The sequence below is a fragment of the Pongo abelii genome, chromosome 1 (assembly GCF_028885655.2).
Source record: "Pongo abelii isolate AG06213 chromosome 1, NHGRI_mPonAbe1-v2.0_pri, whole genome shotgun sequence".
In the NCBI taxonomy this organism is placed as follows: domain Eukaryota; kingdom Metazoa; phylum Chordata; class Mammalia; order Primates; family Hominidae; genus Pongo; species Pongo abelii.
Window position 1 is genome coordinate 68,901,395 of NC_071985.2, and position 14,210 is coordinate 68,915,604.

At 40.3% G+C, this 14,210-nt stretch overlaps 1 protein-coding gene across 5 annotated transcripts in view; it reads left to right on the forward strand.

Moving 5' to 3' along the window:
• The window catches only part of STX6 (syntaxin 6), a 50,172-nt gene that overhangs the window by 6,991 nt on the left and 28,971 nt on the right, over positions 1-14,210 (forward strand). For 2 of the 5 annotated variants that reach the window (NM_001133027.1, XM_054535606.2), the window contains 2 exon segments: positions 10,391-10,560; positions 13,133-13,227. In NM_001133027.1, the coding sequence (NP_001126499.1) occupies positions 10,391-10,560; positions 13,133-13,227 (265 nt within the window). 5 annotated transcript variants of the gene reach the window in all.

A 14,210-nucleotide genomic window follows, 5' to 3' on the forward strand; every position in this document is an offset into this window, starting at 1 on the left:
CTGGCCAACATGGTGAAACCCCATCTCTACTAAAGATACAAAAAATTAGCTGGGTGTGGTGGCGGGCACCTGTAGTCCCAGCTACTTGGGAGGCTGAGGCAGGAGAATTGCTTGAACCCTCTTTTGCAGTGAGCTGAGATCACACCACTGCACTCCAGCCCTGGTGACGGTGCAAAACTCCCTCTCAAAAAAAAAAAAAAAAAAAAAAAAGATTTGTGTGGAAGCTTTGCAAAAATGCAATTAAATAAGTCTTGGTAATAGAAAGTGTTTTATAATCAGGGTTGGAAGAACTTGAGGCAAGCAGCCAATATGTCTGAGCCCCAAGGTCTCTTATTTATGTTTAATGAGCACAAACTAGATTATCTTGAAAGTTCCTTCCAGATCTGAAAATTCAGTGATTGGATTTAAGTAGAGGTTGTGCAAGGTAAGGAGGAGGAGGAGTCAAAAATGACTCTTGTCTAGACAAGTGTCGAAACTTGGAAAATGGTGGCACTATTGGCTAAAATGAGGAAGCTAGAAAGGGAAGCAGATTTTTCTATTTTGTTTGTTTTGAATACATTATGTTCTGTAGGGAAGATATGATTAATTTGGTTTTAGGCAAATGGAATGATCCTATAGGCAGCTAAAAATATAGGAATTAAGCCTGGCTGAGTGGTTAGGGTTGGAAGTATAGTGGGGGAGTCATCAGCTTAAGAGGGGTGCTTTGAACTTGTGAATGCTGATGAGCACATAGAGGCTGCAAAAAGAGTGCTGAGAAACATTGGGATCCAGTGGAGGAAGAGGAAGGTAGAAAACTAGAACAGCACAATGTCACAGAGACAGAAAAAGTGAGAGTTTCAAGCAAATAGATATAATGGGCCATAGTGTCAAGTGCACCAAAAATGAGGACAAGTTAAATTCACTTGTGACTTTGACCTGCAGTGTCATTGGTGGAGTTGTGGAAGCAGCAGTAAGTTAGGGTCAAAAATTGTATATAATTGTAGGTAACTGAGTAAAAATGATGTTTCATTTTCACAAGAGTAATTACAAAATATGTCACAGTGTGGTTGAATTTGGAAATGGCAATAAAGTCAAGTAAAGTGTGTGCATGTGTTTCCTTTCAAATACAAATGATGTGAATGTAGAAGTCAAGCAATAAAAAGAGCTCCTCTCTTTCTGGAGAGATTAGTGGTGAAACCAGGTTTGTGGGGTGTGGGGCAGGAACCAGTTGGAGAAGAATGAGGAGTGAGAGTCTGATGTGGTTGCAGAGGCTCACTCAACCTGAATTTTTCATGTTTCATTACTAGAATGGAAACTTTCAGCCTTGACTAGCCTCTTTTACTGTATTGATGAAATGGGGATCCCTCTGTAAAGACTTGCAGAGTAGGTGCTGTCCCAGAGAAAGGAGTTGTGGCAGATTGTATTTTTTCCAGTGATGGCTGCACCAATAAATGTTCTGTCCTGTGTTGCTTTTCTTTCTTTTTCTTTTTCTTTTTTTTTTGAGATGGAGTCTTGCTCTGTCGCCCAGGCTGGAGTGCAGTGGTGCAGTCTCGGCTCACTGCAACCTCCACCTCCTAGGTTCAAGCGATTCTTCTGCCTCAGTCTTCTGAGTAGCTGGGTTTACAGGCGCGTGCCACCACACCTGGCTAATTTTTGTATTTTTAGTAGAGACAGGGTTTCACTGTATTGGCCAGGCTGGTCTCAAACTCCTGACCTGGTGATCCACCCGCCTCGGCCTCCCAAAGTGCTGGGATTACAGGTGTGAGCCACTATGCCCAGCTGTTTGTTTTTATTAAATTGTGAAGCTGGCATTCTTTTATCAAACTGGAGTTTGTATTCCCTTCCTTTGAACCTGGGCAGACCTTTATAAACTGCTTTGACTAGCAGATTGAAGCAGAAGTGACGCTGCTTGACTCCTGAAGCTTAAGTCATAAAAGACAACCACTATACCTTCCGTTTGCATCTTTCATCTTGGGACACAAGTGTAGGCTACCCTGAGCTAACATGTAACAAGTCCAGTTACATTGAAGCCACCCTGTTAGAGCATGCGTGCAGACTGTGGAGAGATGGAGAGATGTGATGCCTTTACAGCCCCAGCCTGTTTAATATTTTCAGCTGAGGTCCCAGACATTGTGGAACAGGGACAAGTCAGCTCTGCTGGGTCTGATTCCTGATCTACAGACTCCATGACATGATAAATGGTTGTTTTACCCCACTAAATTTTGGGGTCATTGTTAAACAACCACGATAACTAGAACAGATGCCAATTCAGAGTCTGCCAGCATGGGCAAAGAAGAAAGGATAAATCAAAACGATGAAGGGGGAGGCCAAGGCAGGAGGATCACTTGAGGCCAGGAGTTTGAGATCAGCGTGGGCAACAGTGAGACCCTGTCTCTACAATAAATAAAAAAATTAGCTTGGCATGGTAGCGTGCACCTGTAGTCCTAGCAACTTGGGAGGCTGAGACGGGAGAATCCTTTGAATCCAGGAATTTGAGATTACAGTGAGCTGTGATTGCACCACTGCACTCCAACCTGGGTGACAGAGTGAGACCCTGTCTCAGCCACAACAGGAAAAAGGATGATGGGGGTTGTGGCTACACTTATGCAATTTGTTGGTACAACTGAATGACAAATACTGGGGAACAAAGCTCCCTAATGGCTGAGATACTCTTTCTTCTCATTTTACTTGGCAAACTTGGTTAGATACAAGTAAGAAAACTTTGTGATTTTTTTTTTCTGGACATCTGGATGTATTACTTGTGGCCCCAGAGGCTAGTCTGGTGGGGTACCAGATTGGGAGGTTGTATGGAAGAGGCTCAACTATCAATGACAAGGGATCAATGTTGGGCTAACTTCAGAAATAAATGAGGTTGGTTTGCCAGAATCAACTTTATTTATGAAGAATGGAAGAATCGGCTGGGCGCGGTGGCTCATGCCTGTAATCCCAATACTTTGGGAGGTCAAGGTGGGTGGATCACCTGAGGTCAGGAGTTTGAGACCAGCCTGACCAACACGGAGAAACCCCGTCTCTACTAAAAATACAAAGTTAGCCAGGCATGGTGGCGCGTGCCTGTAATCCCAGCTACTCGGGAGGCTGAGGCAGGAGAATCGCTTGAACCCGGGAGGCGGAGGTTGCGGTAAGCTGAGATTGTGCTATCGCACTCCAGCCTGGGCAACAAGAGTGAAATTCCATCTCCAAAACAAAAAACAAAAAAGAAAGGAAGAATCTGGATGCTTGGATGACTTTGTTTTTCCCAAAAGATACATTCTTCAAAGATGTGGGCAGTGTTTCCATTTTTGACAGCTACTTACTGGGAAAGCTCTGCATTGCAAGTGGTCCTGTGGGCATTGTGGTGAATTGCCATGAAGAGCCTTCATTCTGGTGTCTGTAGGGAGTTTAGTCCATGAGAAGATGACAGGTTCCATGATTTTGGTGGGCTGTTTTGTAGACAGCAAGGGGGAAAAGCCACATCCCTAGAATTGCCAACACTGGCTCTTGGTATCCACGAAATTCTACCTGTATCATACGAGACTGATTTGGGCAGCATGTGTGACGGATAGCGCAAGATTTGCTTGATGTGTGGAGATAGCCGTCTTCCTCTTTCAAGGATTTGAAAAAGGCTTCTCTGGGTCAGCAGCTAAAACTATAATCCCTTGGAAAGTCATTAGCAAGTTTTCAGTGAAATGCTGCCAGATGTGATTCTCCAAGCTGTGGGTGAGCAGATTGTTATTTACCAAGAAGTTTGCTAAGCTGAAGAACTCTGACAATTCAAGGTATACCTGCTTCAAGGTATATACTGCTTCATGGTATACTCCCTCATGGAAAGTTTTGGGTATCAAACTTTAATTTTTCTGATTACATAGTTGGGAAAAAATAGCAAAATCAGACATAAAAATAAGGGATAAAGAAGCACTATCTGTGATTGTCACCTTTCTGGAGACAGACAAAAATGGGTCTCTGTTGCCTAAGCAGTCAGCGGTTGTAGGTGCTCACTCAGCGGGAAGTGCTCCTCAAAGTGAAGTGCTCACACGGGCTAGTTGTGTAGAACAGACAGCAGTGGTGGGTGGACATTTGTGGGTCATGCCTCACTAGCCAACTGATACTGAAACAACTCCCTTGCCTTTCCTGAGAAAGAAATGTGAAATCAAGTAGATGGGCACTTCTCTTATAAAAACCCTCACAAATCTCAAATAGGTGACATGATTATATGTTACTGTTTTATGAATTGACTTACTTGGAATGCCAAGTAATCTTCAGTTTTTAGTTGCAAGTACTTACAAGTGGTTCTGAATTGAGAGGGTTGTCTCCCTGGTTAGATTTGTACATTATTAGGTGTGTCTTGTGGCTCTTGAAGCTGTTAGAAATCCCACATGCTTTAGAAAATTCTGGTTACCATTAATAGTTGGCTTCCAAATAAGACTTGTGACCAACATTGTTTTCTGCTTCCAGTTCATGCCTTTTTTTTCAGGCTAACACTGAAATGATATTGGAAGAACAGTTGGGAGGTTTTCCACTTAGAGGGACCTCTTTGCTTGCTATTGAGATGGGATTCCCTGATACACTGCAGATTCTGGCTGTCTTTCAAGATCTGAGCCATTGCTGGCAGTTTCCACCTTTGTGATCCCTTAAAACATCCATCTTAAAAATGTAAAATAACGACTAGTTTACCTTTCTTATGTCTGTGTTACTAAATGAAAACTAAACATGAATCCTCTTTTTAAAAATAAGAGCTTTAGAGTGGAATAAGCCAAGTCACTGGTCAGGCCTGTAGGGTGCTGAGCTTTATTCTGCAATTGCTTTGTAGCATTTTTCTAATTCCTGCCATTTCTTTCATTTTTTCCTCAGGACGTGCTTTGCTTCTTGCATACTTAAGGATTCCTTGGCTTCACACTCAGTGCTACTAGAATCCACCATGCACACTCCTCAACTCCAGTCTAACAGTGTCTTAAGACATTGTAGTTCTGAAAGCATGGCCTGTAAATCTCAAGGGATCCCCAAGATCCTTTCACAGAAGGATCTACCAGCTCAAAACTCTTTTCATGATAATATTCAGATATTATCTGCCTTTCTCACCATGTTGACATTTGCACTGATGGTGCCAAAGCTGTGGTGGCTAAAACTCCTGGTGCCTTACCAAAAATCAAGGCAGTGGTGCCGTGCCATGCTTCCTATGGTATTCCTCATCAGCTTGTACTAACAGTAAAAAGAAAAGAAAAAAGGAGTCGTATTCCCCTAAGAATATTCTTCATGAGACCAGGTGTGGAGGCTCACACCTGTAATCCTAGCACATTAGGAGGCTGAGCCGGTTGGATCACTTGAGGTCAGGAGTTTGAGACCAGCCTGGCCAACATAGTGAAACTCCGTTTCTACTAAAAATATGAAAATTAGCTGAGTGTGGTGGCGCGTACCTGTAATATCAGCTACTTGGGAGGCTGAGGCAGGAGAATCGATTGAACCCGGGAGGTGGAGGTTGCAGTGAGCTGAAATAGCACCACTGCACTCCAGTCTGGGTGACAGAGTGAGATTCTGTCTCAAAAAAAAAAAAAGAATATTCTTCATGAAACAGTAAAAATTAATAATTTTATAAAATCTTGACCCTCAAGTATAATTTTTCTCATTTTTTTAAAGTTATAATTTACCTACAATAAAAAGCAACCTTTTTGGTGTACACCTCTGTGAAATTGACAAATTCATATAATTGTGTAATCATCACTTCCACAAGCAAGATATAGCACAGATCCATCACCCCAAAATGTTTCTCTGTATGCCTTCTGGTCCTTCCCCCACGTCGAGCACCTGGCAAACACTGAACTGTTTTCTGTTCTTATAATTTTGCCTTTTCTGGAATGTTATGTCAGTGAAATCGTATAGTACATGGCCTTCTGAATCTAGCTTTTTTCACTTAGCCTAATGCATTTGAGATTCATCTATGTTGTTGTATGTAGCTGTAGTTTGTTCCTTTTTATTGCTGAATAGTATTCTGTTATACATATATACTACAGTTTATCCACTCATTAGTTGAAGGACATGTGGGTTGTTTACAATTTTTGGCTGTTATTAATAAAGCTACTATAAAAATGTGCAGGCTGTGTGAACATAAGTTTTCATTTCACTTAGGAGTGGGACTTTGGGGTATGGTAAATATATGTTTAAGAAACAACCAAACTGTCTTCCAAATGGCTGTACTATTGTGCCTTTCCACCAGTAAGATATGAGAATTCCAGTTACCCCACCACCTTTCCAGCACGTCGCATTGTCAGTTTTGTTTTCATTTTAATCCATTCTAAATATGTAGTAGTATCTAACTGAAGATTTAATTTGCATGTCATTAATGATATTGGGCATCTTTTCCTGTGCTGTTTGTCATATGTATGTCTTTGGTGAAGTGACTGGTCAAATCTTTTGCTTTTTTTTTTTTTTGGAAACAACAGTCTTGCTCTGTCACCCAGATTGGAGTGCAATGGCATGATCTCGGTTCACTGCAACCTCTGCCTCCCAGGTTCAAGTGATTCTCCTGCCTCAGCCTCCTGAGTAGCTGGGATTACAGGCACCCGCCACCATGCCTGGCTAATTTTTTTGTATTTTTAGTAGAGATGGGGTTTCACCATGTTGGTCAGGCTGGTCTTGAACTCCTGACCTCAAGTGATCCACCTGCCTTGGCCTCCCAACGTGCTGTGATTACAGGCATGAGCCACTGCACCTGGCTTTGTTTAATTGGGTTTTTCTTATTAAGTTTTGAGAGTTTTTAAAAAATATATTCTGGATATGTCATTAATCAGATATATAATTTGTAAATATCTTCTCCCTTAGTATATATTTTAATATTCCACTGGCAAAATGGAAGTGTGCGTGAAGCATTTTTGTGATGTATTGTTAAATAAAATAGTTGTCTCTAGGAAAAGCACTTATGTGATTGAGTTGTGAGTTGAAATAGCTGTTTTTCCCCCCAGCAAAATCTCATTTTTACTGGAGAGAATGACAAACTGGTTACTCAGCCTTGCAGGCTTTCTCAGATCTCAAATTTATCTAAAAAATTCTCGAGATATTTTCTCACAAATGAATGAGGTGAACCTGTCACTTCATGGAAAATAAATGACAGTGATAAAATTAGAGCCTTTTGTTTAAAAAAAAAAAAAAAAAAAAACCCAGAATTTTGGAAAGCTTATATCAACTACTGTGCTCTTACAGATTTCCAATACTTAAGTTTTTCTGATGAAATTGGTGGTGATAGTAACAAATATGATTTTGGATACTGTGTATTGAAATGAGCTGGCATTTGGAGGTTCTGCAATACTCAGTAGACTAATCCTTTCCTAATGACCAGTACATGATGTTATAAAATCATCCAAAAGTAAAAGATCCAAAGTACAGGTTGAGCATCTCAAGTATGAAATGTTCCAAAATCCAAAACTTTTTAAGCACCAACAGGATGCTCAAAAGAAATGCTCATTGGAGCATTTTGGATTTTGGATTTTCAGATTGGGGTGCTCAACTGGTAAGTACAATGCCAATATTCTAAATCTGAAAAAATCCCAAACATTTCTGGTCCCAAGCTTTTTGGATAACGGAATCTCAGCCTATACAAGATTGACCAATGGATCATAGTATAAGGGAAACAAAGCGCCCTAATGACTGAGATACTCCTTCCAATTTTACTTGGTAAACTAAGAAAAACAAGAAAATTATTACTGTAAAATAAGAAAATCTAAAAAGTTCTTTAACACAGTTTTAGGATCCACATTGCAGCTAACCTTTAACAGCCAGTTGTCAAGTTTTGGTGTACTATCAAAAAAGTACATCCACAATTGTCCGAAAAGACTATTAAAATTCTCCTCCCTTTTCCAAGTATGTATCTGTATGAGGCTGGATTCTCATCATATGCTTCTACCAAAATGTATGTCCACAGACTGATGGTAGAAATGGATATGAGAATCCACATTTATTGAAGAGATTTGCACAAATGCAAAACAATGCCATTCTCACTACATTTTTTTTTTGTTTTAGAATTTTTAAAATAAAAACATTGTTAACATGTAAGCTCACGTTTTAAAGTTGACAAATATTTTTAAAATGTCTGTTTGAATTCCTAATATAGTAAATAGCATTAGATATATAGTACACATAACTCTAAGCTCTTCGGGGTCTTCAATAATTTTGAAGAGTTCAAAGGAGTCTCCTGAGACCAAAAAAGTTCATAGATTGCTACTTAGAATTTAATTCCAGCATCATAATTGTGTACTGGTGGTGGAGAACAAACCTAAGCCCTAGCCCAAGGCTTCTTGGTTTGAGGCTTCAAGTTCTCAAGAAGGAATTCATATTTACTTTACAGAATTGATATATTTTATATTCTTTAAAAGATGTCTTTACAGATAACCTCTTTAATTTTGTCTTCCATTATCATAGATGATACTCAGTACTTACAAAGAAACCAATGCAATCAGCCCTCCATCTCTGTGGGTTCCAAATCTGTGGATTCAGCCAACTCAGGATTGAATATATTCAGTAAAAAAAGAATGGTTGCATCCCTACTGAACATGTACAGACTTTTTTCTTATTCCCTAAACAATACAGTATAACAGCAATTTACATAGCATTTAAATTACATTAGGTATTATAAATAATCTAGAGATGATTTAAAGTATGTAGGAGGATGTGCGTAGGTTATATGCAAATACTATGCCACTTTATGTAAGGACTTCAGCATCTGCAGATTTGGTATCCCGTGGAGGTCCTGGAACCAATCCCCTGAAGATACCAAAGGATGACTTACTTTGCATTAAGGAATGATACATAGCTCTTTCTCCACTAAATCACCCAGATCCCATAAAGAGTAAAGAAAGTAGATTTGCACCTCACTTAATTCTTCCCCATTTTATCTTAAATAGGGTTTCTCATTAGCACTGAAAGTCTAAAGGCTGACATGAAAGGAACAATGAGGTGACTTGCCTACGCTGTAAACTAGATGAATAGACCTTGGTAGATTTGTTGTCCATATAGTTTGCTTATTTACTCAGCCTGCGCCTAGAAGCTGTATTCTCTGTTTAACATTCAGCCTCTTAGGTCTCATCAGTATGTCATAGACCTAAATATTGTAAGGTGCTTTTCTTCATTTTTGTTAGCGCTTTCTTTTTTCCAGTACTTGAAACATCAGAGGGTATAGGATGCGTGTGAATTCTGTCTTAAAGCCATAGACAAGAAACACCCTAATCAGCTAGAACACGTTTTTGTGGTCTTTGTTCCAGAAGAAATCATAGAAGGATCAAAACAGTTCTTATAGTTCAGGAGCAGTGGGATTATCATCTTTGAACATGAGAGACCATATGATTATAAAATGACTCCTTTTTGGCTTTTATATGTGGTAGTATTAGATTATAACATTTAAATGGTGGATATTGGCCCAATGGTGGAGGTAAAAGTTCTTAAAATCTTGTGACTATATCTAATCTAAAAGCATGCTAGATCATAGCACTTAATGGCCTAGTCTCGTTCTCTAAACAAGAAAAACACTAATCTGGCTGGGCGTGGTGGCTCATGCCTGTAATTCTAGCACTTTGGGAGGCTGAGGCAGGTGGATCACCTGAGATCAGGAGTTCGAGACCAGCCTGGCCAATTTGGCGAAACCCCGTCTCTACTAAAAATACAAAAATTAGCCAGGCGTGGTGGCAGGTGCCTGTAATCCCAGCTACTCGGGAGGCTAAGGCAGAAGAGTAGCTTGAACCCGGGAGGTGGAGGTTGCAGTGAGCCGAGATCACACCACTTTGCTCCAGCCTGGGCAAAAGAGTAAGACTCCGTCTCAAAAACAAAACAAAAACAAACACTAATCTGGTATATGGTATTGCTTAATTAAGGAAAGTAGATATATTTAAAGCTAATAATGTTTGGAAACTGAATGAGATTTTGGGTTTAAAAATTTCTCGGATTAAAATACTTAACCTATAATAAAATGGTAGCTATGTAAGAGTAACCTTCCCTCCAGCATTCTCATTCCTCCCACACCAAGAAAAGAAAGGCCATATTAGGACTTATCATCTAAGTATAAATTATTAATACTATCACACCAAGTGGAAGCATGTGGGAATGGTCATTGCCCTTTAATTTGTAGGATTGCTTCATTATACTTTTACGTATAGTCTGTTCAGAGAAAAATATTAAATTTGTCCTTCCCCAACAAACTTGATATTGTAGCTGCTTAAATAATGGCTATTGTATTCCAAGCATCAGCTGAGAACATAATACTCAGACTGTGTATCAAAGTTTTGAACTTTGATATTTGTCTGTGAAGAGCCTTCTGTGGGAATGGTGGTTGCTGAGGATGGTGTATGATCATAAATGTTAACCTAAATCATGCAGTAACTTGTCCATGGAATGTTGTCTGTGATTTCTCTCCTTTGCCTCATCTTGATTACAGAGAGGTACAGAAAGCAGTCAACACTGCCCAGGGATTGTTTCAGAGATGGACAGAGCTCCTCCAGGACCCCTCCACAGCAACAAGGGAAGAAATCGACTGGACCACCAATGAGCTAAGAAACAACCTCCGGAGCATAGAGTGGGATCTAGAGGACCTTGATGAAACCATCAATATCCTTTTCTGTGGTGTCTGTGCCATTTGGGATAAATAGACAAATGGACAAGTTTTTCTCCAGTTGTTTCCAGTATGTAGATGAAACATGTTCTTTTATAATCGATTAATGTTTGTTGCTCTTACTTGTACCATGACATGTTTAAAGTATTTGCCCAGTAAGTTAAGATACAGTAGCCAAATTCTTGTACAGTGTGTGACAAATCCTGTACTATAAATGTATATGTATAAAAGCAGCATAGTGTAATGATTATGACTCTGCACCCTGGAGTCAGATTTCTGGTGTTTAAGTCCTGGCTCCACCAATGTAAAGGGGAAAAAAAAAACCCTTTTTTTCTTTTTTTTTTTATCTCTGCCCTCATACTCAAGTCGGTATATTTCTGACACTGTGTACTTGGAGATAGCATCAGGTCCACAGGTTAAGAGCTCAGTCCCACAAGACTGCCCCCACTTCAAATGACAGTTGCAAGCCCCAGGTTGTGACCAGTGCTTCCAACTGACCAGGTATAAATTGGAGTTCCCACAACCCCCTCCATACAAGAGCAGCTCACAGAACTCCGGGAAACAGTTTCCTTAGGTTTATCTGTTTATTGTAAAGGATATTACAAAGGATACAGATGAATGACCAGATAGAAGAGATGCATGCAAGGTATGGGAGAAAAGGTGCAGCACTTCCAGGCCCTCTTCAGGTGCCTCCAGGAACTTCCACATGTTCACCTATCTGGAAGCTTCCTGAACTCTGTACTTTTGGTGTTCGTGGAGGATTCATTTCGTAGGCATGATTGATCACATCAGTTGGCCATTGGTGATCAACTCAGCCTTCAGCCCCTTTCCCCTGGGGTGGGGTTAAGCAGGGGGCTGAAAGCTTCAACTGTCTAATCACATGGTTGGTTTCTCTGGGGACCAGCCCCTCATCCTGAGGCTATCTAGAAACCCCCAGCCATCAATTATCCCATTAACATACAAAAGATACTCATCTGGAGATTCCAAGGGATCCAGGAGCTGTGTACCAGGAATGAGGGGCAGAGACCAAATTTGCATTTATTATATTACAGTATCACAACCAGTTACCATGTGACTTGGGCTCATCACTTAACCTCCTGTGCTTCAGTTTCCTCTTTAGTGGAAAGTTAGGATAACAAGAGTACATAGCTCATAGGATTATTGGGATTATACAGGTAAAGAGTTTAGAATGGCGCCTGGCACACAGCTTATGTAATAGTGTTAGCAGTCATTATCATATAGAGGTCCATACAGGCCAGTGTTACACTTTGGTAATTAGAGATCAAAAAATCTTTTTGTAGACTGTCTTCATGTTTAAGAAGTGATGTTACAGTGCTACTGTCCGTTGAAGAGGCGTCTTGTTTCATGAAACTGCATTTAGTAAAAGCAGATCTGTTCTGCTAATTCATGGTATTGATGTGAAGTAAGTCCATTGATCTGACTCATGCACTGGAGAACTGTAAAGACTTCATTATATAGCCTTTTTTTTCAACTGGAAATCCCACTTAACCAAAACTTTAGATGGAAGATATGCCACTTGCATGTTCTGAGTTCTGTTTTGTTTTTTCCCAAAGTGAGATAAAACATCAAGGAAACCAGCTTCTGTCAGGATCACCTTATAGTTAGCACAGGTTTGTATGCAGTTGATACATGGAGTAAATAATTTTTGTTATTCATGATGACCCTGGTACCTTTTACATTATTAAAAGGCAAGTGTGTTCTCTAAAATTAGTGACAAATATGTGAGGGGGCAGGATCAAAAGCACAGTTACAGGGAGATAATTCTTCCCTTGAGACAGGAGGGAAGGAAAAAAAGTTAGGGGAGATAGAGAAAATGTGAGATTAAAAAAACAAAAGTTTTAATAGGTACTCATCATTCAACCAGCAAATGTTTATTGAGTATACTATGTGCCAGGCATTTTGTTGGTTACGGAGATTAGATTAATAAACACTATACCAGCCCTCACAGAACTTTGAGTGGATAGGGATGGGCGACAGATGGTAATCAAGTAATAACACAAATAGATACCTGCAGACTATGAAAGAGAAGTATAGAGAGCTATGCGAGTGTCTGACATGGTGCGTCGGACCAGGCTAGAGGGTAAGGCAATGAGGGCAGCTTCTCTGAAGAAGGCCTGATCTCTCTAGATTAAGAAGTAGGGTTAGCATCTTGGCATAATGGGAAGTGGTTTGGAATGGCAGGAGAAAAAGACTTGCAAAAGCTGTCTTAGTAAAGGTGATCAGGAGTCAAAAAAGGATAGACACAAGTGTTGGCAAACAGGAAGAGCCCAGCTCAGCTGTGGTCAGATAGCCCTAAGCGTTTGCAGTGAAGCTAATCAGCAGGGGCTATGCTTCCTAACCAGACAGATCATCTCTGTCTTGGGGCAAAGGGATCCTCCCTCCTGTGGCTGTGGGCAGAGGAAGTCTGAGAATGATTGGTGTCCAGCTGACTGTTTTCAGAAAGTTTGAGCCAGATTTTATTTGTTTGCATGTGAGAGATTCAGTGAGTTAACAGGATGTTGTCAGGCTTTGATGATGAAATTGTTCTACCTTGACTTTTTGACCTACGCATAGTTGAAGCAAATCCTAGAAAATTTAACCTTGATGCAACTGAATTGAGTATAAGAAAAGCCTTCATTACAAGTACTCGGCAAGTTGTCAGGGTAAGGAATATGATCTTATTGTGTTATCTGTATAAGAAATAGCCAGACTTCTTAGAGCTCTTTCCCTTAATTGTAAACTAATAGGTCACCTCTGAAACCACTTTTTAAATATGAATTAAATGCGAGCTTCCCCATATATAATTTCTCTGATTGACTGGGCATGGTGGCTCATGCCTGTAATCTCAGCACTTTGGGAGGTGGAGGTGGGTGGATCACTTGAGCCCAGGGGTTTGAAACCAGTCCAGGCAACATGATGAAACCCTGTCTCTATAAAAAAAAAAAAAATATATATATATATATATATATATATAAATTAGCTGGGCATGGTGGTGCACACCTATTGTCTCAACTACATGGAAGACCAAGATGGGAGGCTGAGGTGGGAGGATCAGGTTGAGGCTGAGAGCTATGATCATGTCACTGTACCTTCAAAAAAAAAAAAAAATTTCCGTGATTGAAGAAAAAGAAATCTGTTTTTAATCTTTCTTTTTTTGACATGAGGTCTCACTGTGTTGACCAAGCTGAAGTGCAGTGGCACGATCTTGGCTGACTACAGCCTCCGCCTCCCAAGTAGCTGGGACTACAGGTGTGCACCACCACGCCAGGCTAATTTTTTGTAGAGACAGGGTTCACCATGTTGCTCAGGCTGGTCTTGAACTCCTGAACTCAAGTAGTTTGCCTGCCTCAGCCTCTCAAAGTGCTAGGATTACTATCGTGAGCCACCATGCCCGGCCTGTCAGGCTCATTTCCGAGAGCAAAAATGAGACAGTAATCTGCTGGCTTTGGGCAGGGTGCATTCAAATGGTGTCATACTGAATGATTAGACCCTTGTCCATACCTCTAGTTTCTTCAAGCTAGTTATCTTTCTCACTTTTTATTTCTTAGTGTACTCTATTTCTTGATGAACAAAACAATTACTATTGTAGAAACCATTTGGTTTTTTGATTGATTGGTAATCACTTTGCATTGTTGAAGAGTGACTC